The sequence below is a fragment of the Spermophilus citellus genome, assembly GCF_964194105.1.
Source record: "Spermophilus citellus genome assembly, chromosome: 5".
Taxonomy (NCBI): Eukaryota; Metazoa; Chordata; class Mammalia; order Rodentia; family Sciuridae; genus Spermophilus; species Spermophilus citellus.
In genome coordinates, this window is record NC_138186.1 from 167,527,543 (window position 1) to 167,553,766 (window position 26,224).

Sequence of the window (26,224 nt, forward strand, 5' to 3'; positions counted from 1 at the left end):
TTGGTCTGCAGAAGTCCTCCCCATTGGCCAGCACTCCCAGACCACTCAGATTGCTGAAGAGCAGAACCTTTTAGTGGTGTAAATTGGTATCCAGTTGGGAGCCAAGATGGAAGACAGAAGCCCAGAATGTTCTGGTCCATGGGAGCTGGTCTGTGGAGCACCAGGCTCTTTGGCTGCTAGGAAGGGGTAAGGCATATCTTCGTAATGACCCTGCTCTTTCTTGCTAACAGTGAGGCCATTTCCCAGGTCACTAAAGAATTCCCAGGCTTTGTTGTTTTTTCATGTTCGATTTCTTTTTTGTGGGGAGCCAGGGGGTACTGGGGACTGGGGATTGAACTCAGGGGCACTCTGCCACTAAGCCACATCCCCATTCCTATTTTGTATTTTATTTAAAGACAGGGTCTCACTGAGTTGCTCAGCACCTCCCTGTTGCTGAGGCTGGGTTTGAACTCGTGATTCTCCCTCTGGAACCACTGGGATTATAGGCGTGCCCAGCTCATGTTCAGTTTCAAGATCAGCTTTTTCTAGGATTGGGCAGCTCCTTAAGATTCACACAGTGGACTCCATTTCAGCAAGACAGAAAACCAGAGCTGCCTTCTGGAGGGCCTTGCTGTTTAGGGATGTGCTCTGCTAGTCCCCACATCCTGCCGTCCCTGTCCTCAGAGAGGCTCTCTGTCACTGTTGGCATAGCCACCTCAGTGATCTGTGTGCCTGCAGGTGCCGCCTCACCCCAAGCTTCCTGGCAACCTCCTGCTGTGAGCATGACCCCTGCCAGGGCAGAGGCAGAAGCGGGGGGCAGAGCAGTCAGTGTAAACACACACCACAGGTGACCCAGACAAACACTTTAATTTTTTTTTTTTTGAGGCATACTTTCGTCATCTTACCTAAAGCACTTTTCACTGTCTCTGGCAATCAAAGGTTACAGAAGACTCAGCTCAGCACCAGAGGATGACAGGGGGACTCACCCCTCTGTCCCCAGCCCTGCTCCCCCCTGCAGCCTCCAAGACCCTTTGCATTGTCACAGAGGCAGGCCCACACGCAACTGCACAGCCACTCTCTCCCTCCCTGTCTCTCAAAACTACACACACACACACACACACACACACACGTGCGCGCGCGCTAGAGAGTGAAAAGAAAACCAAACCCACTAAATCACACGGGGAAAAACGATTTAAGAGCATCATCTTCCCCCTCTGCCTCCGAGACCAAGCTCCGTGTCTGGAGAGGCCTTGATGTGTGCTCGTGCCGGCAGGGGCTCACCCAGCCTCCATCATCATGTCCCACTAAGAAGGCTGTGCAGAGGCCACCAGTTCCCCAAGGTTCCCTTTGGAGGTGACACATCCCTGAGTTAGTCACTCTGCTTCTGTTTGTTGTCGATGTTGCCATAGGCAGAGCCCTTGTCGATTTCTGTCACACCAATCATCCATCGAACTCCCATGGAAGCTGCAGAGACAGGGCAGGAGGACAGATTAGCAGGAGGACAGACTGCAGGGAAGTTTGCCTGGCGAGAACCTGGGGGAGACAGGTGGGTGCAAATCCCAAGCATCAGTGAGAGCTGGCAGATTTGAGGTGCCTTTTCATGACCCCAGCTTTAGAGTCAATCTAAAATGTCAGTCTACGTGACATTGAAAGGAACCGAGTAAGGCTGCTCGGTTGGGTTTTCATTCTTGTGTACTGGAAGTGAACAGCTGTTTGTGGGGCCCACAGAATTCTCAGCTTTCCATGCTGATCCCCATGGCAAAGAGAGTTCTTTTGCCAGTGCAGGGTAGGAGCTTATGGGACCTCAGCAAAGGAGCCTGGAAAATGCAGGGCTCCAACATCTAAAGCACCCAAGTTCAGCATGCCTGGGGCGAGTATTGGAGCAGTGAGTGAAGTCCCTGCCCTGGCTGAGAGCCTTCACACCTGTGGGTGTGAACCGTGACAACCTCTGCAGGACCCAGGCCTGAGCCCAGTTAGCCACCAGGAGGCTGGAAAACAGGGCTGCTGCTCAGAAGTGGCCTGTTCTCTCTGGAGAGGGCAGACTTCCAGAGGTCCTTGGTACAAGGACCACACCTCGGTCACCTTGATGTGCCCCCCACTACAGGGCCAGGCAAACACTATGTGTGATCATCATTCATGAACCAACAGGGGAGTGAACAGAGTCTCTCAGAGCAGCGGCACCAAGCTCTGTAGACTTCCTCAGTCATGGATGGGGCAGAGGCCACAGCCCTCTTGGGGTGGGACACGTATCCCATAGGTCACTTAGAAGTGAGGAGACTTCTGCTTGAGGCCACGTCTCAAGAAGCTGAGACTCGAACCCTGGCCTGGTCCTAGAACTCACATAGAATTACTCAATGCTACTGTAAAGTAGAAGAGGGGAGCACAACTCGGTCTCTGCTCAGAGGCCTGTGAGGAGGAGAGGAGCAACACTGTGCCACGCAGGGCGTGGCCTGTGGATTGGCAGCCGCTCTGCCTCGAGGGCAATGTGCAGCCTCACAGGCCCCTCAGCCCGGCTCCCCCCTCCTACTGCCAGGTGCTGTCGCCCCAGCAGAGCAGCACCACTGCCTGCACTTGGAAGCCTCTTGCTCTCCACTTACCCATGCAGAAGACGAGGATGAAGGTGGCCAGTGTCACAGAAGAGCCACTGCTGACCATGCTGACCAGGAACTGGAAGAAAGGGTAAAGCAGCAGCGAGGCCCAGAACAGCCAGTTGAGCAGGGCCCAGGGCCGCCGCGGGGGGACCTGGGGGGTCTCTGGGAAGACACCTGTCCTGTAGTACTCCTCCTGAAAAGCATCCTGGGGACAGAGGAAGGGACCCTCTGATACAGCACTGGACTTGGCTGAACTGGCCTGCCCAGACCCACCCAGGACGCACTCCACACTGACATTCTGGCCTCTCCACACAGGATCTGCAGACTCCACATGCAGTCCACCAGCACCAGCACCAGCACCCTGTCTGTGCCCTGCAGCTTCTCAGGGGCTGGGACTTCAAGACCACACAGATGACAGAGGGCCTTGAAGCCTGTAGGTGCCACTCACAGGAGGTGACAGAGCACAGGCGGACTTCTTCCGTGAGAGCAAATTAGGAAAATATTAGATCGCCCCTTCTCAGTATGTCTTGGGAAGAAAGAAATAGTGGAAGCTAAGGTCCTGCTCAGAGGACGGAAGGACAAGTCAGGAGCCCAGCAGCTGATCACAGATGGCAAGGAGGAGGGGCTCCTGCAGGTCTGAACCCAGCCATGGCAAAGCCACCCTCAGGGACTACATCCTGCTTATGCTGGTGATGTTCTGGATTAGGCAGGCAACCAAATTGTTGACCCAGAAGCACTTTAGACTGCATCCATTGCCAAAGATAACTGTAGCATCTTGCAGGAATATTCTGCCCCAGGGCCACAGCCAGGAAACAGCAAGGGCTGTGGGGCCTACTTCGTCTTGGCCACTACACCCATAGACAGCTTCATTCTCTCTGTGAAGCCCTTTAAAGACATTTCGCTTGTTTTCCCCTCACCTTCTCCTGGTAGAGCTTGTGGAGCCAGGCCGAGCACTTGTCCTCGTCTTCGGGGATGTCTTCCATTGGAATCCGCCTGCAAGGGCAGAGAGCAGCTAGTGGTGGGGAGGCCATAGCCATACCCGGTGCCAGCAGCACTTTCAGCATAACAGTGCCTGCTCTCGGGGCTTTCATTTAGGTGGCCTACACAGTGTGGAAGCAAAGAGGAGTACTTCCATGGAAGCCAAAGTGTAGTCATGGTCCAAGCAGGATGGAGCAAGGACCTGATTTGATGACACAAAGATGGTGAGATGCGGGGACACTTGCCCTTTTCTCTTTTCCCTCCTGCCTAACAGAAAGGCTCCCCGAATCTGACACTTGCCTAGTCTCCAACACATACAGAATCTACATTTAGGAGATAATATGCCAGTCATTTTTTCAGCCAAGTAACGACTTCATGGCAACGGCCAGATACCTCCCATCAAGTGATCTGACCTGGTAGCACCAAGACAGGCCCCTGCCAGAGTGTCACTACATGAAAGGACCTGGATGGGAGAAACCAGGGCATCTGCCCCTCTGGGCTCAGGGATCCCTGTGTCACTTTGCACCCCAGTGTTTACTCACGGGTTCAAGGGTGGCCCTGGGGCCATTGCTAGCAGGGGCTTGAGGATCATTCTGCAGACAGCCCATCAGAAACAAGGGGAGATGCCACTTTGCTCTGACTCCTGTTCCATGTCTGTCTGTCCCTTTCTCTCTCTTGCTTGCTCGCTTTCTCTTCTGAGGCTGCTGGCTCTGGTGACTTCAAGGACTGTGAATTTACACTTGCTTTTGTCCTTGAGAAAGGACAAAAGGCTCGTTTCACTTCTCACTGCTCAGGAATATCTTAGGAAGAAGAGACACTTCAGAAATTCTTTGCCAAGGTGTAGCTGTTCAGAGAATGGAGGCTGGGATTTCACCTCATCAGAGATGACAGGAGCCACCACTGTTAGAATAAGGGCTTCCTTCTGGGGCAGAATTCTACAGAGGTAAGCTTTTAACATAATTAAGACTTACCCTGCAAGTTTCTCTGGAAACTTTCCTGTCTTCTCTTCCCCTTTCCTGTCCCTACATCTCTTTCCATGCATACACCATTTCTTTCTTTGCTCTTCTGATCTGCCCTCATTTGCAGATCACATCTTTCAGTGTGGTTCATGAGGAGGTTAGAGATGCTGCCTGCAAACTATTTCTTTGCTTGCACCAAGGAGCTCGGATGGTTCTGCTCTTTTCAGTAATGTCCTTGGCACTGTTGCCCTGGATGTTTTCATGCTTCACACTGAGGTGCAGTGTCCCTCAGAGCAAGGCCTCAGCCATCCCAGCTGGAGAGAGGTGAATTGAGTAGCAAAAGGAATCTTCCTGGGGGCTGGGGAGATAACTCAGTGGTAGAGTGCCTGCCTTGTATGCATGAGGCTCTGGGTTCGAGTCCCCAGTACATTATAAAATCTCCTGGGAGGCCATGAGTGAACTTGACAACGAGACGGGAACCAGTTTTGGGGTGTGTGCTCTGATTGCCACATGCTCTGGAGAGTTGCAGTGACCTAAGAAAACGTGGAGCTCCTGCCAAGTGTTGAAGGAACTTTTGAGAGAAAAGCGCATTTTGTCCCTGAAGAAGACCCCCTTAGGGAGGGTGGGGATTCCCAGCCTTCTCTGGCAGCAGCTGAGTGAAAGACAGTGGCCACCCCACCATTTGGAAGATCTCAGAATGCTGCTCTCCACTGCCTCTGTGGATCTGGGCTCGATTCCAGGCAGGGAGTGGCTTTGGACTTCAGCGGTCAGCCCACCAGCACATCTCCTCGGGAATGTTCAAACATCATGTTGAGCCTAGTGAATATGGTCAGCCACTGGCGTTTCGTTGAGCCGTGCTGTAGCTTGGCATCAGTAGAGTCTTGAATGGGAAAATACATAGCACTTGCCTGTGTCTCTGCTGGTGGTCATTTCAGGGGCTCTTGGTCAGACTTTGGAGGAGATGACCCACAGCACAGGAAACCAGGCCAACCCCACCAGAGTCAGACTGGACTTAATGAGTAAGTCACTGACCTAAGGCAAATCACCCTTGCGTTTTACCATCTGCAGCTTCTCTAAATTCTTCCTGCTCATCTTGGTGACATTCTGGAGATTAGACAGTAAGCCCATTGTGTTAGTCAATGGACAGGTGAAGAGAATTGGCCTAGGGAGGGTTTTCCCTAGTCATGACTAACTGGAGAGTAACCCACATGAGGTCTTGCAGGAGTGTTCTGCACCTCTACATCTCCTTACCAACACTGGGTGCTGTCACTTGTGTGTATTTGCACAGGGCAGATCCATCTTCCAAGAAAAGGGTCAATAAAACAATTGCTTTACACTCAATATCTAAATGACTGATTATGAAATATGGTCTGCCCTTTCACCAGCCAGGGCTCTGGGATGAAAATGAGTTGGTATAAGAGGTTCAAGAAGTAGCTGGGAGGGAAAGAGGCTTCCCCAGGTTAGATTGTTCCAAATAGTAGAAAGTCACTCGAGTTCATAACATAGACTATAAATGAGTTCAGGGTAAAACAGACTGAATGCAAGATGTTAACCAGATGTCCCTAGAAGAAGGTCTCTCGTTCATTTGTGACTTATTTACTTAGCAACGAGCTTTCTCTTTTCTGAAAAGGAAAGAGGCAGCTTACCTGACATAGCAATCGGCATGATATTTCTTTCCATTTAGGACTCCCAGCAGTGTTGGGTTTTCATTATTTCTGAAATTGAGTGTACAGTCATATACAGCTGGAACTATAAAAATAAGACAAACACAGAGCAGTATATAGCAGGTGGACCCGTTTCTGTTTTGCAGACACACATTCGAAGACATAACATCGCTAACTGGTTGTCTACGAATGGCACAATCAGATTTCCTTGTGCTTTTTCTATGTTGTTCAAATGTTCTATACCAAACATGTAATCAGAAAACCCCCTTATAGTATAGTAATAGAAAACAGAGTAATTGCTGAGGTCAGATCAATTTTAAAATTGTAGCAATACTACAATATTAGATCTAGATGTGTGATAACAATGATTGACATCTTTCTAATATGCATGACCTGTTGTGCTCACAAATGCCCATATTTACACAAATAGTGACAGAAGACAAGTTAATGGGAAGCATATTCAACATCTAAGCATGTCTGTTTCCTGGGAGCATTTTTTCCCCTAGAACAACAATGAGACAGCTACAAACCTACCATAAGATACTGACTGGAAGTCCTTCAGGAATTGAATCAGAGTCAGTTGCAACATGGCCAAGAAATTATGCATGATGTTAATGGTCCACTCAGTGGTGAGTGACCCTGTCAGCACATTGGACTTAATGTGAAAAGTTGTGGTTGTAGTCCCCAGACTGCCCCTGCTCAGAAAGCTCTGGTTCTCAGGATGGAAGATGGCGAGAATGAACCAGTAAGTGATAGAAATGCCTGGTGGAAACGTGGACTCTTGTGGTGTGTAGGACAGGCATGGACAGTGGAAGGAACAGGGATTTGTGTCAGACTGGACATAAATCCCAGGGCCACCTTTCTCAGTGGGGTGGTGTTTGCTTGGACAGGTGTCTCAGCCCTCCAAGCCTAGTTCTGGAATATGTAGTCCTTCTGATGCCTTTGTCACTGTGGCTGAAATGACAATCAGGTACTGGCTGCAGGTCCAGCACCTTGTGCTCACCACATTATAAGCCTGGCCCTTCATTGAGAACTCTACATGTACCATTGCTATCAAGAAAAGGAATAGAAAATACTAGGAAGCTTCAAAAGTTCTTCATCTAGTTGGGAAAGTGGGGAACCCAGATTTGAAAATGATAAAATCACTATCATATTTTCTCTACCTGTTGCCTTACCCCCCTGCAGGTGCTGCAGGCCCACCATCTTTGGCAGGGGGAGAGGGTCCCTCCTGCTGGCCTGCAAGAGTGCCTGGGAGCAGGGCCCCCAAAGTGAACTGCACCACAGAAAACAGCTGGTCCAGCCAGGCACTGAATCACCTGCAATCCCAACATCTCATGAGGGTGAGGCAAGAGGACCTTGAGTTCAAAGCCAGCTTCAGCAACTTAGCAAGTCCCTAAGCAACTTAGCGGGACCCTGGTTCTAAATAAAATATAAAAAAGGGCTGGAGATGTGGCTCCGTGGTTAAGCGCCCCTGGGTTCAATCCTTGGCACCAAAAAAAGAAAACAGCTTGTCCTCCATATCCTCAGCATCCAGCTAAATCCTGAGGCTGGCCTATGCAACAGTTCGGGGTCTCTTGCTCTTGCTCTTTGTCTCACGAGGAGGAGAGGAGAGATGAGGACAAGGCCACGGGAAACCAGCAACACAAGGCCTGAAGCCATGACGTGGCTCTGGTGACAAAGGGCCCAGCCTTTCCTGGGTATACCTGGCATGTGACACCCAAGGAAGGTCTGCCCAGCCAACAGAGCTGCCCCCGAGACCCAAAGCTGTGTGGTGGCCCATCCAACCAGAGGGCAGTGAGGACCAGGGATTCGGGAGCCGGGAAGCCACATGAGTTATCAGGGAAGAGTGTTTTAAAATGCAAAGAGGACTAGAGGTCAGAAACCTATTGTTGGTTTCCTTGTTTCTTCTACCTAACAATAATTCAAGGCTCGGAACTCGCAGGTCAGCTGCCAGACACAGGTGGTTCATCATCTGCAGGCAGCTGATGCCAACAGATCGGCAGGAAATACCCCAAACCAACAGGGCTCACTTGGGTCTGTGGCCAGGGGCCCCTGCAGGATCCAGCACATTCCACACAGTCACATGGCAGTGCCACTGCTGAGCAGCAGAGGGCAGTGTTTGCTGGGATGCACTAAGGAGAGGTGCCCAGCAGGTTCTGAATCCCTCAGAGACCCTAATTTAGCAGTCACTCCTGCTGCCAGCCACATGCCGGCTCCAAGGCATCACCAGGGAACGGCACTGCAGATCACAGGCTGTAGGCGCCCTGTGCTGGCAGGAGTGGCGGTGCTGCAGAGGCTGCCTCCTTACCTACATCCCTCAAGCACCTCACGGTGATGGCGAAGCCCTTGGTGCGTGGCAGCAGGTGGTGTTTGAGGCTGGGCAGCCCCTTGGCTTGGGCCACCTGCATGCTGATCTGGTGTTTCTTCTCTGTGAACCGTGTGCCCTCGCAGTGGATCAGGAACTGGAAGGTAGAGGGGGGACTGTCACATAGGACCCTATGGGTCCACAGTGTTCCAAGGTCACACACAATCCCAGATCACACGAGGCTGTCAAGTCACATGTCCTGAGATCATACACAACCCTGCAGTCACACCGCCTTGTGGTCACACACCACCCCAGGTCGCATGCAATTCTGTGTTCACCCATGGATCCGAAGTGACACAGAGTTGTGGCCACAAAAGGACCCGCAGGGATTGGCAAGACGTGCTGCTCCCACGTACAAGATACTTCTCAGGGTAATCCCGGAGGTGCAACAGGCTCCTGGCGACTGTCTCGCGATCTTGCTCCCACTTGCGTGTGCAGAAGATCATTTCCGTGAAGTACCACATCCAGCCAATGATTGGGACGTAAGACAGCTCTTTCTTGGCCAGGACCTTGGAGTTCTGAAACAGGAAGCAGCACAGGGTGTCCATAAAAGAGAAGGCGGGGGGGGGGGGGGATCACCCCTTATGGCTCTTGGAGGTGTTAGTGGGAAAGGAGAGGTGTTCACACGGGAAGCCGTACGCGTTCCAGAACACCCTGTGGCCAAAGCTGGTGGCCCTGGAGCCCTTCCCACTGTGTCAACGGGAGGTCAAGGCCACTCACTGTTGGGGGGACAGGGAGGGAGGCTGGGTGCATGCTGCAGGCAAGGCAAGCCAGAGTCGTTACAGACGAGGAAGTGGAGCCCAGAGGGGTTCTCGGGCACAGGCCCTTGGTGGAGCAGAGTCCATCAGACCAGCAGGTGCTCCGGCACTCTGCCAGCTGCTTTTTCTCATCTCTGAAGCCATGAACAGTGCTGAGTGCCCGCCACAGACCTTCCTGAGGTGGTGCAGGGTGCGGCAGCCTGGCCCACCATTAGGTTGGCATCCCAGCCACCGAGCCCCAAGGGCTGCCGGGAGTGGCCCCAACCAGCTGTGCTCAGAACCCACAGGCCCTCTCCAGGCTGGGGAGCACCAGGGTTTCCATGAGTACCAGGGAGGGGACACAGAACAACTGGCCAGGATGCTCCTCCCTCAAGCTGGGGAGGTCCCATGTCCCAGGGGAGTCAGGCTGAGCTGCTCCTGACAGCTGCCTGGTTGAGCCCTAAACCTGAGCCACCCAGGGCCAATGCGAAGACGCCCCCACACGGTCCTTCCCCCGCTCCCACTTTCTACCTTGTTTAAAAAGCAAACTTCGCCCTCCCTGTGGGGAAGAGGAGCATGGACACATTTTGATGTGCTTTTCATTTTGGACATGGAAAAGAGATTCAAAGAGAATCTAGCCATGCAACCTGAAGCCGGCTGGCCACAGCCGACTCGGAGGTGAGTGCTAGTAGTGTGGACACTCTCCAGAGGGAGCGATGGCTGCCCTTTGCCCACCCAAGGCCACACACTTTGTATGAGTTCTATGTGATTCTAAACCCACGGGACTGTCCCGCACTTTACAAACCAAGGCTCAGAGACATGAAGTGACTTGCTTAGCACCACACGTCACGTGGCGAACAGCTGGGGAGGCTGAGTGTGTTGGCCAGTCTCCCTCTGAGGCTGATGTCAATGGGGCACAGGAGCAGACACATGGGCCACCTTCCCAGGAGCCGTGCCCTCCTCCTTTTGCACCCAGACTCCCTTCTGTTCTAAGGACCCTTGGCACAGGGTCTAAGTGACAGGAGCCCGCTCCATCTGGGTGGCTTTGGTCAAGAAACAACTTTTCTAAGCTTCGGACTTCTCACCTATGCCATAAGGAAATGGATAATAATCAAATTCACAGGGTCCCACAAAGGTCGAGTAGCCTGTTACTTGTAATTATAATGCACCAATAAAAATGTGGGGGAAAGGGCTGGACAGCATATGGAAACCCAGAGAAGCAGAGTCGGGGATTTCCACAAGTAGTGAAGAGTGTGGCCCTTATCATTGTCCCAGGCCTAGCACAGAGCCAGGGTCTCTTCATTCAGCCCATTTTCTAAACCCAACATTAGCATAACAATGATAAATAAATCATATTTATCCCAGCATTAACCAATGGGCTCTATGCTAACAGACTTATGTGACTTAACTAATTTATTACTAATAGACTAGAAGTTATGGTCCCCAGAAACAAATTATAAACATCAGGACGCTCTCAGGCCCATCAAGGTTTCTGTGTGTGGGTAGCAACAGCCTTAAGGAATTTCCAAGAAAACATACACTTACTCCAGATTGAGCTTGAAGGTAGACCTGACAGGCTTTTCTGATGAGTTAGTTATGTACAGACCCATGCAGAAGCAGCATGTCTTGAAAATCTGAATTTCTTAGGTAGTACAGGGTGCTCCACAACCTATGGGGCTGAAGTGTCCTGCCCTGCCATTTTCTACTGGTACAGGGTCACCATTGTCATCATACATTCTACAGCTAAAAGTTTAAAAAACTCGTGTGTGTATAGAGAGGGTATGTGGGGTGGTGAGGGGTGCAGCTCTCTTCTCATCCCATGAAGCAGCCAAAGTCAGGACCGCTACCACCCAGGGACACAGCCATCCCATGAGCCCAGAAGGCAGTACCTTGGCCAAGGGGCCACCAGTACAGAGACCTGTGGTAGTGGAAAGATCCACTCTGCCTCTCACGGATCCAGTGCCTTCCAGGCCTGAGATTGGGTGGCTCCCACCTCACTTCTGCCGTGAAAAATGATCCTAATGTGTCCCCCTTACTTCAGCTTACTCTGTGAGTGCTAGTCAAGGTCTCCCCCAACACAGCAGCCTGCCACGTGCTAGCATGAAAACCCTCAGTGCCTGTGCTGGATGTTAAGCTTCTGAAAAATAGTCAGCACCTTGCCCAGCCACATTCCTGTGATGCCCCACAGCCTCTGACCCTCCGTGGGGACCTGCAGAGCCTGGTCGGGGTGAAGACCATTCAGAGAGAAGAAGGCATCCTTAGATAAGTCTTTCAAACACAGGACCCTTCCCACAGGTTTATCAGTTTGGCCACCAGTTAGTCATTTGTTTAACCCGGGGTCATTTATTTCTACTACAAATATAAACTGAGGCCTTGTAAGGAGAAATTCAAAAACAAGTGAGACTTTTGTAAAAAAAAAATAATAATAATAAGCTAGTTGGAATGTTCACACTTCAACACTTGGATGTTTTTCTTGACCATGAACTGGAGAAAGCGGCAAACTGAAGTTTGGTGGAGCCCAGGCGAGAGTCTAGTGGGCAAGGAAGAGCAAAGCGGGCAGTTTCTGTTGTGTCTGCCACTGACTGCAAGGAAGTTGTTGAGCGGAGCCTCTCTTCAGCAAGGCTCATGCCTGCAGAGGACTGGCTGTGGCCAGGACTGTCGTGAAGTCTCCGTCCCTACCAGAGTCATGCACGGGAAAGAGAGCGGAGCTCAAGATGATGCACAGAGAGAGAGAGAGAGAGAGAGAGAGAGTGTGTGAGAGAGAGGGTGAGAATGTGTGTGAGTGCGTGTACACGCATACTGAAAGGTGAGAGACTCCATTTGTGCAAACTCGAGTGCCACAACTGGGGCCCAGTCTTGCTTATGCTCATTCCTTTCTCTGCTTTCTACATTCTTGATGCCTGGAGGAAAATGCCGTGGACTGTACTCTACCAGAGAATTCTCCAGAGAGTCAATAAACAAAATGAACTCTGTTCCACAATTAGTCACAGCCCTGGGGGAAATTCGCAAACCACACCTGAAACACAAAATGCTCTCTAAGAATTCATTTCTCCTAGACTTAGTACGTGTGGTCTGCCAAAGCCCAGCCCACCGCCTGCAGCTGTCGGGCTTCAGACAAACATCTTCACCTGCAGCCCCTAGTCGACATCCCTCCCCTGGCCAAGCCCAGGTGGTGTGTTCACAGCTGGGCAGGTGTGCAGGTGTGCCTGGGGACAGGAGCAGCCTTTGGGGCCAGTCAGGGAGCGCAGTCCAGCAGGACGTTTATCACCACTGACTCTGCTCCAAGGGGTCACGGTGATCAGGACAGAATGGGAGAGAGGAGGTCCCTGCACATGGCTCTGGACTGTCCTTCCTGAGCACAGGTCCTCATGCCCCCTCTCAGTTTCTATTCCAAACAGCTGGCCCAGGGCCTTCCTGGGGTGGCTCTAGGCCTGAGCAGCTAGGAAGACAAGAAGGCATAAAAGGGCAGGTGGCACAACAGGACTCCCAGGGGCAGGTCGTGAGGGCAGTTTGCCCTTTGCGCAGTGCCATCTAAGCAGTAGGCATTTGCCCCACATCGCAGGCGTGTGGGTGGCAGGCGACAGGGCCCTGAGCCAGCACAGGGGGCAGGGAAGACAGTACTGTGAGCAGCATCCCAGAGTAGACCATGTGATTGGCACAGTGCATTGTGCCCCAGGGGACCAGGCCACCCGGCCAGCACTGCCACCAGCCTCCTTTACAACTGGACTGCTCGTTAAGACATTGCCAGAGAATTCCAGTCAATGAAAGAGGAGCCTTGCCACGTCTACCGTGGGCAGCCAGAGTAGGCTGGTGTGCCCGGGACCACTCATCAGCTCATGAGCAGGGGCTCTCCTGAGCTGCCACTCCTCTCCTGGCTGGTGACTCACCTGGTCACCTTATTGTCACTATCAGGTTCCTTGTCCGTGCCACACCTGGCCCAGGAGGTGAACCGTGAGGGCAGAAGCAGCAGCCTGCCCACTCCCTCGGTCCCCACGGGGCCTGCCTGGTGCTGCAGACAGGGTGGACGAATCCCAGCCCAGATGTTCCATAAGAATGGGGTTTCATCCACACAGGGATCTCGCACAGAACATCTGGGTAAATCCCAGGTAGCTAAAAGCTCTGTCCTCAACTTTATCTTGCTTTTCAAAAATAGGGAAATGGCCACAAAGGGACCAGTGGCGTCCCTCCCTGGGCACCTTTGCTGTCTCCCATGAGCTGGTAGACACTAGGCGTTAGACTAGTGCTAACATAGTGACATTCCTCCCGACAGACTCTCCCAGACAGCACTGCCCACATGCCAGCCTCCCCTTCCCACCCCTCCTGTGTCCTGTCTTTGCCACAGTGGGCCCAGCTCCTCCCCGGGACTCCGACAGCACCAAGGTTAACACCCACAGCCTCCCGGGGCACTCCTGGGGTGCTCCAGGGCACTGCCCTGTAGGGAACAGGTTGAGTACCATCCTGCCGCCCCAGGTGAGAATGTCCTGTTGCCCTCAGAACACCTGGCCTCGCAGGACAGCCAGGCACACTGTCCCTTCACCTCCCTTCATACGCACGGGTCCTTGGAGACACTTTATCTTTCAACCCATAGCACCCAGCACAGTGTCTTCAAGGGCTCACGCCCACAGTACACAATTCCTTGGACACATACTGTGAAAATATGTGGCTTGTTGCCATCATTAAGAATCTTATTTAAGGGGGCTAGGGTTGTGGCTCAGTGGAAGAGTGCTCACCTGGCATGCATAGGGCCCTGGGTTCGATCCTCAGCACCACATAAAAAAAAAAATAAAATAAAAGATATTGTGTCCACCCAAAACTAAAAAATAAATTTAAAAAAAAAGAAAATTAATTTTAAAAAAAAGAATCTTATTTAAAAGGCAGGACCCAGCTTTGTGAGGGACTTGGATGTCCCTTCTACTCAGGAATAGTAATTCTGCACTCCTCTATCTTTTTTACACAAGAAATACAACAAAGTTTCAATCTGTTTTTGGACTGAACTGCCTCGTTCACCCTGGATCCTAGTTACTAAGCAGAAAATGGAGGTCTGAGATGTTGGGCTGGCCCCGGTGACTTCCCAGCCTCATGCCCCTGAGTGCTGGCTGGGCACACTCGTCCTCTTCTAACAAACGGCAGACATAGAAGTGATGGGTGTCCCTTCTAATTCCAGCTACAAAAGTGCCCTGGCTTCTGTCCTGAGTGCTCGCTCTGTCCATGCCAAGGCCCACATGGCAGGGTCAGCAGTGACCTGCAATGAGATTGGAGGTGGGCCACAGACACTGGAGGCCCTGGGTGAGACCACCTCCCCCCCACAGCTTGACTGTGGCCTTCTGAGTGACCCTTGCTGAGCTGTGCCTGGACTCCTGATCACATGAGCAAAGGTCATTGTCCCTGTGCCTGGGGACGTAAGCTGCTCAGTTTGAGGCTCCTCCTGCTGCCGGGGATAACTCAGGCATACGGCTTCTTTATCCTTAAAGATGTCCCAGGTGGCCCTGGAGTGAACCTCCAAGCCACACGTCCCCAGCAGGTGAATACTGAAGACGGCAACAGCTACGCCTGTGGAGTTCAGGGCTGGCACTGCCCAGAGGTGGACAGTCTGGAGCATGACATGTGCAGGTTTTACCAAAGGGAAAGATAAGCAAAGGGAGCTGAAGCCTCAAGCCTTTGCCTGACACGCCAGTTTTTCCGGCTCTATGGTGGCAAGCACCCTCAGCTGTCCCCAGGTCATTCTCTTCCCAGGGAAGAAAGAGCCAGTGGGCATCTGAGATCCCATGACCAGGCTTTGGGGACCTGGCCAGCACAGGAGCGAGTCTCTGGGTCAGGCTGGTGGACTCACCACTGGCCACACTAGTGGGGCCTTAGGATGTCTTCAGAGGTTGGAGGCTTCTGTCAGGAGAATTCCATTACTCTCCCCTCAAAACAAACCGAATAACCCCTTGTTCAAGAGTCCTGCCGATTTCATTTTAGTTGGATTTAGATTTAAACTCATTTCCTCACGGACCGTTCCACAGGTCAGGATGAAAAATGCCTGGTCAGGAAGATGCTTTCTTCCTTTTTTAAAAAGCAATCTGCTCAGGCTCCAGAGGGGTCTCTCAGCTCAGACCCCAGAGGCATTTCCAGAATGATCTCCTTAGCTCAGACTCCAGAGGCATCTCCAGAACGATCTTCACAGCTCAGCTCCAGAGGGGTCTCCTCAGCTCAGAGTCCAGAGGGGTCTCTGCAGCTCAGGCTCCAGAGGGCTCTCCACAGCTCAAGTTATCCACAAGAGAGTGGTGGATGAAGGGTTCGTCTTAAAGGTCACTGAAGACAAAAGATTCTGCAGACCACTACAAGATGCTGGCCTGTCCAAGGTAGTAGGATTCTGGGAAGAGGCCAGGCCTCTCCTCCAGCACTGTGGGTTGTACTGGGCCACAGCTCCTCTGCCAGGCAGCAAAGCTGCTTTTTACTACATTTGGACGGGCTCCTGGCACCTTCCACCAGCTCCCCACAAGGTCCCTGGTCCCCATCCTCTTGGCCTCCACGTCCTCTCTGCCTCCCCCCGCCCCAGGGCCTACTCTCCACCAACACGTGGCCCACTGGGGCTACAGCACATGCTGTTTCTCTGGTGTTTAGAGAAAATGGGATTCACTTCCTCTCACTCTCCTCCCAATTCTACAGAAACTCAGGAGCTCGTTAGTGAGAGCCCATGAAACCTGAGGCCCCGATGAGCATCCAGTGAGGTCAGAGGGTGCCTGGGCCAGGCTTTGAGACCCGCCCCCTCACCTCCAGGTGTGTCTCCCCAAATCCTCTACCTCCTAAAACCAGTCACCTACATCTGGCGACCCTCCACCCCTTTTACCCACATTAGCTATGTGGTTTAATAGTGTTTGAGGAAATCCTCTAAATCTGGTATTCGCTTAAGGAATGGAGAGTGAGGAAGAGGAGCGCCCTGGGTGGGTCCTGCACGGAGGAGGGAGAGCCTCCAGATCTTAGAGCTTCTCGGAGAAAAGTGCCAAAAAGGGTTGAGAGGGAGTCTGCTCTGGGAGTCTGCCTCCCTCTCTGGGCCAAAGTCCCTTCTCAGCCCAGGCCTCCTCTGCCCTGGGTCTCCTTCCCCTCTCCTGGGCCCCTCTCTACCTCTGGGTCCCCTCCCCTCTCCTGGGTCCCCTCCCCTCTCCTGGATCCCTCTCTGCCCCTGGGTCCCCTCCCCTCCCCTGGATCCCTCCCTGGCCTGGGTCCCTCTCCATGGGCCACCTCCCCACATGCACCGTGGGGTTCAACTTGCACTCACTGTGCTGGCCGGGGGCCCTAAGCCATCTGTTTCCTGAGCTCTTAGCTCCCATGGCTCCATGTCCCACCTGGTGAGGGCTTTTTTTTTAAATATTTTATTTATTTTTTTTGAGAGAGAGAGAATTTTAATATTTATTTTTAGTTCTCAGCGGACACAACATCTTTGTTGGTATGTGGTGCTGAGGATCGAACCCGGGCCACACGCATGCCAGGCGAGCGCGCTACCGCCTAAGCCACATCCCCAGCCCCTGGTGAGGGCTTGATGACTCCCAGCTCCCGGACTGAGCCCTGGTGCACCCCAAGCTAGGGTGGTGCTAGGAGCCTGGTCCCCTGCTGCTGGCCTGTTGTTTAACATCTCTGAAGCAGGTCTCAGGCCCTGGGGCCCGGCTTTCCCTCTACACCTCCTGGGGAGGAGCAGGACTCTGGACGTGGCTCACTAGCTGCTGCCCTTGGGCAAGGTCGGGGCTCTGGGAGTTCATTTATGGAGTGGGACTGATGATGTACAAGGTTGGCCACGGCACAGATGAAGGGCATGGAGCGCACAAGGAGCCCAGGAGGCCTTCTGCTCTGGCCCAGGCACCCCTGCCGCAGACTGCAGGCGTCTTTACGGTTCTGAGCAGGAATGCCACCAAAGCCACTGGAAAGCCTGGGGTACCACTGCCTAGACGACCTGTGAGCACTGGTTCCAGGGGGTGTTGCACCTCAGGAAGCAGGTTCTGAGAGCCATCCCCATGTGCCCCCTCCCAAACACAGGAAGGGTCCATCTCTGACCAGGGGTCTCCACGACAAACCAGGTCAGGGACTATGACATGTTCAGGGTGCTCTTGCCTCAGAGAGAATGCAAATCACAAAAAGGTAACCAAGACCCCAGGCCAGGAGCTCTGAGGCAGAAGAGGGTGGGGCAGTGGCTCCCCTTAGCCATGATCCACTTTCTACAGTCTCAGTTACCCAGAGTCAACGGTGGAAAATTCCAGAAATAAACAACTCAGCAATTTCAAATAACTTTTGTTATAGTATATTATTATAATTATTCAGTTTTATTAGTAGCAATTGTTAATTTCTTACTGTGAATAATTTATAAATTAAAGTCTATCCTAGGTTTGTATTTATAAGAAAAACTGTACACACTGGTGTTCAGAAGAATCTGAACAAAGTAGGGCAACCTCAAAATGGCTTGGAACTTATCCCCCAAAGATAAAGGGGGAAACTGTGCCAGAATTGTTGCTTTTGTTTTGAAAACACACACACACACACACACACACACACACACACACACACACACACACACCAAAGAAGCACTGGGAGTAAATAGGAAAATGAAAGAGAAGCTCTCAGCAGGAGGCTCCCTCCCCTTCCCAGATAACCCAGCCCCACAAACTCCTCCAGTCCCCTGTCCTCTGGGGTCTCCATGGGCTGCCAAGAACAAGGGTGACATGCACAGTCCCCACTGTCTGCAGGGCATGGCTCCCAGATGCAAAGCCCTGGCCTCCAGGCCGAGGTGCGCAGAGCCCTTCCAGCCCAGGCCCAGGGACGGACACTATGCTTCCCACTGCGACTCTCCAGTGCCGCTGGAGATTCAGGGATGTGACACCGGCTTAACCATAACCCACCTTCGTGCATTAAAGATGACAAAGGTCAATGGGGGAGACCCAGTTCCAAAGGTATGTGAGCTGCATGCAAGAAGAAATCAAACCAAATCGAGAAAAACAGAATTTAATAATATTTTGGAATTGTGCCATTCAAACTTGCTCACTTGGGAGCTCAACGCTCTTAAGCCTGGGATGATGGAAATTCAGAGATGAATTCCATGAGCCACACAGGCAGGCAGGCAGGGTAATTAAGAATGTGGACGGGAGTCAAACTGGAAAAGTTCAAATCCAAATCCAATTACAGCTGTGTGACCCTGAGCAGAATATTTAAGCTCTCTCTAACTTAAAAAGGGAGGGTAGCATATGTTACCCACTGGCATATCACCTACTCTGCTTCTATAAAGATGGAATGAACTATTAAATGCCTGGCCTACAGCAAAGATGAGGATCCCCCCTTATTGCTCATAAGATGTTAATCCTGATCCCAGCAAGAATGAAAAGCAGCTTTTAAAGAACATTTCATCCAGCAAAAACTCTACGGATTCTTTGGCAAACTCTGGAGGAGAGCAAAGAGGCAGGTTATGCTAGTTACGTTTCTCTAGCAGGCAGCCGCGCCCCGCTTACCCCTAAGATCCCGAAGCGCTCCGCCAGGCTCCAGCCGCAGAGGAAGTCGATTTCAAATTTGTGGTTGAGGACGACGATGGCGTTCTCCGTGCCATACTTGGAGAAGGCCCTCGGGTCCGTGTAGATGGTGCACTCTGTGCCCGACCACCACTCCAGCAACATCACCAGCTCTGGAACAAACCACAGTGACAGGACACTTATTTGCCATCCTGTGATCTCTGGTGGGTCCCTCTGGCCAGGGCTCTGCCCTCCCCACTGGGAAAGGAAGAACTTTTAGGCGTCAAGTCCGGGATCCTCTCAGCCTAGACCCAGTCCTTAGGAGGGTTTAGAAGGAAGCATGAGGGACCTCCAGCTCCAGGGAACAGGGGAAGCTCTGGGACAGCCAGCGAGGTCCGCCCTTACACACCTTGGGAGAAAATAAAATAAATGACACAGACTGAAGCCACAGCATCAACAGCAAAGGCAGCGTGAGCCGATGCAGGAATTCTGAACCTCCTGGAAAATGACCAAGGAGCACACTTACAGACTCTACCAAAGGACAACAAGTGACCATGTTTCCTCTGCTATGGCGATGTCTGTGGGCACCCGGGATAAGAGGGGGCTGTGGGCACAGAAGCAGCTCCAGCCCCAGAAGGCAGGGGTGAATCCCGGTTGTCATCCTCAAGGCTTTGATAAAGCTGATAATGTGCCTTTAATGGAGATAATGACCAGTTTGAGCATACTCTTTAACATGCCTCTAAGTGATGAGTTTCCAACCTGGTAGCCTCAAGGAAAGCCCCTGTGGTGCATGTTGTCCAGAAACACTTCAGTGTGCATGGTCACACAGTCCCCCAAATTGTTTTTTTATCACCCATTTGGCAGAGGGCTCCCTCACCACCCCACCCCCCATGCACACAAAGGCAAGTGGTGGGACCTGGGCTGCCCTTTCTCCTGGAGGCTGGCCTCTCCAAGGTCTCACAGTCTAGAGGCCAAGGAGGGGCACGGTGGGACTGTGGTCAAACTAACTTCACAGTGCCACAGTGTCCTAGTCCCAGGAGTGGCAGTCACGCGGCGGGCACACAGAGCACTACAGACAGGAAGCTCCCAAGTCACCATGATCCGTATCCTTAAAAACAAGAGAGAATGCTCACTTCCTTTTGTAGAAGCGGATGGTAGGCGGCTGCCTCTTTCCAGGAGTAGAGAGCATGCCCTGCTCTGTCCAGCTGTCCCACTGGCAGCGGCCTCAGTGGATCCCCACGGGGCAAGCCAGGGAATAGTCACGTACACACCGGCAGGGCCGCCCAGCGAGAATCCCACCGTCCCCGCGGCAGGGAAGAGGCTCTGGTGCTGCAGGGATTTCTGAGAACCAGGAGGGGCAGGACCCATCCGCTCCCTGATCAGCACCTGGGAGTCAGTGGACAGAGCAGAGACGCTGGTGCCACTCACACCTTATGAGTGCCATGGGGCTCACAGGACATTCCTCCTGCCTAAGCCAGCATGCATGCCCACCAACTGCATGTTCCCCAGGACCCTCCCAGCCCAGCACTTATGATTACAGCACGAGATCATCTCCCCCATTACGACCACAGGCTCCACAAGGCAAGAACTTTATTGTTGGGTTCTTCCTGACCCGAGTGGAACCCCAGTGCCCACCAAGCACCTGACACGTTGGTATTTTCTACCAGCACCATGTGGTTGCCTAGCATGTGTGAGCACCATGAGAGGGCTGGAGGACCCAGGTCCCCAGATCAGACTCTGCTGTCCTGGGGATCCCTGCCTAGAGACGACAGCTCAGCAACCACAAAGCAGCGTGGCAAGGGGACAGAGACGCGCCTGTCAGGGATGGCTGCAGGCTGTCGGCTCAGGGAGTTGGCTTCAAACCTGCCACTGAGGCTCCAAACCTGCAGTGCCACTCACCAGGCATGAGGCTTTGGCTTAACAGGGGTGGCAAATGCTTTTAGAGACGCTGAGTATGAAACGTGACCCTGTGTGCAGGGTGCCCAGAGCATAGTAGGTGATCAATAAACAGCCAACTTTTCAAGCCGTCCTGTGCATGGTCATTTTATCATCCACAGGTTGTGGGACCACTGAAGGGCGGGGGTGGGATGGAGACAGACAAGACCCAGAGAGAGTACAGCAGAGGCTGTCGGACCAGCGCGGTAGTTTATGACTTTGCTGTAAAGACAACAAGAAGCCCCCGGAATATTCTGAAACAGACACACACCCAATTTCTATTTTGAAGCATCAATCTGACGGAACGGGGGACAGACTGGAATTGGGAAGGCAGAAGCAGGCAAGCCAGTGAGGAGGAGATCAGGTGACCCATTGAGGGGCCGGTGGCCGGTGGGCTCCAGTGAAAGACCCAGTTCGACACTCACCTGCACAGGCCACTGACCCTGCAACAGGACCCAGGTCTCACTGCTGGGAGGGTTTCATTTCCCTCCTTCTTTTACCAAGAGGTTTCCATTGTTTTTTCTCTTCACAAAAAATATAATTATATGGTCCCGTCGTAGAAGACTCCAGACAGCCCCGCTGTAAGCAGAGGAACACGTGAACCTCCTCTTGGAGCTTGGAGTGAGGCCACTAGGTGCGCCAGAGTCGCAGCTCGCATTCCCTTTCTTGTCTGTTTCTGGGTTGGGCGTGCCACAGGGCTGCCTGGGAAGTTCAGGTGCCGCTCTGATCTGCTCTGCCCCCAGAGGGTGGGGATGAGGCATGAGGAGGACCCTGGTGAGGACAGAGTGGGTGGAGATAGCGAAGCAGGAGGAACTGGAGCCGGTGGCAGGGAACCAGAGACCGACAGGGTGTGCACTGGCCTTGGGGAGTGTGGGGGCAGGTGTGCGATGCTGGCTGTGGCCCCAGGCCCCCCAGGTCCCTGTGTGGAAGGCACAGACCAGAGAGAAATCCTCCACACTTTGAGCCTGTTTCTCTGGCTGCAGAGAGCAAGTCTGGTCCTCCCACTGCCCCAGCCCCTCCTTCCCTGCCGCTGCCTCTCACTGGGCCCCTGTCTGGAGGGTGGCCGTCACCTGAGCCCTGGGAACTCCTCCAGGGCCATCTCTGCACTCTCCTTGGCCTTCACACCAAGAGCCAGATGGGGTGAGAGGACTGTTTGCAGCTGGAGAGCCTCCCGGTTTGGCCTCGGTGTCCCCAGGGCTGCCAAGCAATAGGGTTTAGCAGCACAGTCACGCCACTGGCTTCGCAGCTGGACCTCCTGAAGGCCGGGATGTAACAGGGACAGGTGTACTGTTCAGACTTGTTCAGCTCCTAGGACGCGTGCTCTGTGTGTGCATGAGGCCAGCAGAGTAAGAACCAACAAGGGTCCAAGGGTGGCACCAGTGACCTGGGAGAGCCATGGTCTTCCATTTGTCATCTGTAAAACGGGGTGTGGAGGCCTCTCTGGCTGGGTGCCCTGGGCGTCTGTGAAGCAGGGTTTTGGAATCCCTATTCACCTGTCCACGGCTCTTCCCTGTGGGGTCGTTTTCCAGCTCCTCCCCTCTGCATCCCTGAGCCACATCAGGACTTGTTACCATGGCTACGGCTGGGCTGATGAGGGCTCAGGTTGCCAGACTGAACAAATGGGAATCCAGGACTCCCAGCGGCATTTTAACTTCAGGCTAACAATGAATACTATGTTAGAATTTGTCCCAAATAGAGCCTGGCTCGTTATTTAGTATGTATTCCACTTAGGATTGCATACAACATCCTCATTCTAAAATATAATTCATAGTTTATCTTGAATTCAAATTTAAGTAGGTGTCCTGTACTTTTATCTAGTAATTTTAATAAGAGCAAAATATTACCTTGTTGGAAACCCCAGTAAAGAGTTTCCCTGGAGACAGCTGATGCTAGGATAGTGTCTCACACCTGCAGGTGACCTCATTGCTCAGGTAGAGAGGGACCGTCTGCACACTGTCTTCCTGAACTAGGGGCTGCTCTGTTGCAGAAGTTGGTCTTGGGTGAGGAAAGAGGCCAATCCCCCCCTCCCCCCGGCAGCTACCACCTGAGACTAGAAACCAGGTCTCAAGTGAAGGAAATAACTTTGAAAATCAATTTCAGAATAATTTCCCCTTTGCGTTTCTGTCCCTAAGAATTATTTTGGTGATTAATTTTTTAAATCTTTTTTCAAAAATATGATAAATATAAATAAGTGTGTGTATTTTTCTCTGTGAGTAATGAACTTGAGTAAGGAAAATAAGCTTAATTATATCCTAATGAGAGAAAGACAAGATATTAAATAGATGAAAACTTAAAGCAAGTATTTCTTATGTAGACTTTAAAATCTGCTTTAAGTGTTCTTAAAATGATTGACTTCTTGGTTTTTAATATTGCTTTTAAAGTAAACTTTTTAGAGGGCTTTAGGACTATCCCATCCTTAATTGATTTTTTTTTTTTTTAACTGAGGATTGAATCCAGGAATACTCTACCACTAAGCCACAAATCCAGCCTGGTTTTATTTTGAAACAGGGTTTTGCTAAGTTGCTGAGGCCTGGAACATGGTGCTCTTTCCTCAGCCTCCCAGCTGCTGGGGTTACAGGAGTGCACCCTGCTCCCAGATCTTAACTGATTCTTGACATGAACTGGATCTTGGCGAATCTTCTAGCTAAGTGACTCAGGCTGCCACCCAGGTTGTTGAATTATAAGTGTTCGTTGAGACCTACTGTGTGCAAACCCTGCCCTGTATCCTGTGGGCAGCAACAAGGATAAGATGAAAGAGAAAAACAGTCCTCCCCCTTTATAGACTGTGCACCACTCGGTAGAAGAAAACCAGAATGAAGCAGGCCCACATCTGGGACGTGAGAAGGATAATGGGCCAGGCCCCTGCTGCACAGCTCTGACCCCTGCTACTTGGGAGGCTGCGGCAGGAGATTCGAAAGTTCAAGTCCAGCCTCCACAACTTAGCTGGGGCTGTAACTCAGAGGTACAAAGTTTCTGGGTTCAGTCCCTAGTCCAAAAACAAAACAGACAACAAAAAAAAAAAAAAAAAAAAAAAAAGGAAGAAAAGAAGTATCTGAGAGAGATCCAGGGAGGAAGAGAGGGTGACGGACCAGCGCCACAGCCACACACAGCTCTGCAGACCTCAGGGTCATGATTCTGGGAGTGACAGTGTTCCTTTATAATGGAAGAAAGGAACAAAGACAGTGACTTTGAGTTAACATGCCACTGTCATATAGAGCTAGTAAGTAATGGGACGGGAATTCACATTTGGGTCTGACGTCAAAGGACACTCTGTGTCTCTCATGAAGATTTAGAATAGAAGAGAGAATTTGCGGAGGTGAGGGGTGGAGGTGTGGTCAGGGGGTAGAGGTGTGGTCAGGGTGGAGGTGTGGTCAGGGGGTGGAGGTGTAGCCAGGAGGTAGAGGTGTGGTCAGGGGGTGGAGGTGTGGTCATGGGGTGGAGGTGTGGTCAGGGGGTAGAGGTGTGGTCAGGGGGTGGAGGTGTAGCCAGGGGGTAGAGGTGTGGTCAGGGGGTAGAGGTGTAGTCAGGGGGTGGAGGTGTGGTCTATAAACTGGGCTGAAACCTGGAAGACAGAAAAGGTCAGGACAAAAAGGAAGAGTCTTTCTGGCCAAGAGGTCCTCTAGAGCAAGAGGCCAGAGCTCAGGGAAAGGACAGAGAATTCTAGGTCCTTCCAGGGACAGTGTGCAGGTCAGCTGACCTTTGGCTCTAGAGGCACAGGAGAAGGGGGGGAAGAAGGTGAGGGTGGGCCAGCTCCAGGGCAGATGGGGTGCCTCCCTGGCCTGATTGATGGTGAGCAGCCATGGAGGGGTCGACAGGATTCATGGGCTGCAAAGCCCAAGACCAGGGGTGCAGAGCAGATGACATTGGAGGCAGAGAGATGGTCACCCAGAGACAGGGAGGATGGGAATGATGGAGGCAGGGTGGGAGGCAGGAGGGTCAGGGCCAGGGGACGGGCATCGAACAGCAGGCCGCGGGGATGTGAGAGGGTGGTTTTCCCTGTGCTGAATTTCTTGGCTTCGTATTGCTTGGCTGTCTTCAGGGAGCTCCAGGGGAGAGCAGAGGGTGTGTGGAGTTCCTCAGGTGGTTGTGCCTCTGAAGAGTTACCACTCCCGGAGCGTGGTCCTCATGTTTAGGGTAAGATGTGTGATGAATTGTCATTTTAACCTGGCTCTGATGGAATTGTATTAAGCAATCTTAGGAAACCCGCAATTATGAAGCAGAAATGCAGCTGATAATTGATTTCTCAATAGAAAGAGTAAGACTCTCTGAACCCTCTGTTTGCCCACCAATACATTTTTGCCCTGAAGGCTGACCCACATGTGACATCTGGTGACACTCAGAGGTTGATGAGTACATTTGCAGTCTCAGCAAAGAGAGTTGGAAGGGTGTCTGGGAAGGCAGTGACAGAAGTGACCAAGTTGGTCCACCCAGTGGTACACCTCGCTGCCTGTAGGTGAGAAGCGTCTCACCTCCTGAACACCTGGGGCCTTCCTCCTGGGCATTCTTTCTACAAATGTGCCTTGTCTTTAAGTTAAGTTGCTGCCTGAGTCTTGACCTGGAACCCTTGGTCTCTGCTTTTGCACATCTCCGCACACTTCCTTGATGTTTGTACGGTTTAACTTTGATGGAACCACCTTGAAGTCTGTATTAGTCCATTTTCAATACTATAATCAAATATCTGAAGCTGGGTATTTCATAAAGAAAAGAGGTTTACTTAGTTGACCGTGGAGTAGGTTTAAAGGCATGGTGCTGGCATGGGCTCAGCCCAGGGGGAGGACTTCACACCAGGTAGCATCACAATAGCCAGAGTGTGTGTGAGAGGAAGAGATTAGAGGCCAGAAAGGAGGCCCGAGCTGACTGGGAGGGGCGGATCTTGCAGCCTCCCTCCAGATGCCCCTGAGAGGTCTCCCACCTCTCCTGCCAGGCTGAGGACCACGCCTCAGCACGTGAGGCCCAGGGACAAACCACCCCCATGCCATAGCGTGCCCCTATTTCCAGGTTCTCCATGAAAACTCAGGTTGGAAGAGTGTCCCCCAGGTCTAGGGCTTGGGACCTGGAGCCTAACACCTGCCTCCCACACTCCCCCAGGTCAGTGCACCCTGTCGGTCTCTCTTCCCTGCCACCGGCTCCAGTTCCTCCTGCTTCACTATCTCCACCCACTGTGTCCTCACCAGGGGTCCTCCTAATGCCTCATCCCCACCCCCACCCAAAAGAAAGCCAAACTCAAACCTTGAACATGGTTCTTTTGGGAGTTTGCGTTTGTTTTCAGCAAAGCACTGTATTTCGGACATCTTGGCTCACATTTCACATGCCTGAAACTAGGATGATTCACCTTAGCCTAATTGGGGCCTTTCTTTTCCCTTCTTAGAGATACATCGTGAAGATGTTCCTACAATCCATGACACCTCAGAATCTGTGAAATATGGGAATTAAAACAAACCAGGGCCAGCTCATGCCTGGAATCCCAATGACTTGGGAGGCTGAGGAAGGAGGATCGCAGATTCGAGGCCAGCCTTGGCAACTTAGATTCTGTGTCAAAATAAAAA

At 52.2% G+C, this 26,224-nt stretch overlaps 1 protein-coding gene across 2 annotated transcripts in view; it reads right to left on the reverse strand.

Annotated features, from left to right (window-relative positions):
• Positions 1 to 282: 282 nt before the first annotated feature.
• AGPAT4 (1-acylglycerol-3-phosphate O-acyltransferase 4) overlaps positions 283 to 26,224 on the reverse strand; it is a 110,594-nt gene continuing 84,652 nt past the window's right edge. For both annotated transcript variants that reach the window (XM_081293735.1, XM_081293736.1), the window contains exons 3-9: positions 18,747 to 18,916; positions 8,893 to 9,054; positions 8,480 to 8,633; positions 6,154 to 6,256; positions 3,488 to 3,563; positions 2,577 to 2,775; positions 283 to 1,443 (exon numbers count right to left, since the gene is read on the reverse strand). In XM_081293735.1, the coding sequence (XP_081149861.1) occupies positions 1,349 to 1,443; positions 2,577 to 2,775; positions 3,488 to 3,563; positions 6,154 to 6,256; positions 8,480 to 8,633; positions 8,893 to 9,054; positions 18,747 to 18,916 (959 nt within the window). In that variant the 3' untranslated portion in view covers positions 283 to 1,348. The remainder of the gene's footprint in view (positions 1,444 to 2,576; positions 2,776 to 3,487; positions 3,564 to 6,153; positions 6,257 to 8,479; positions 8,634 to 8,892; positions 9,055 to 18,746; positions 18,917 to 26,224) is intronic.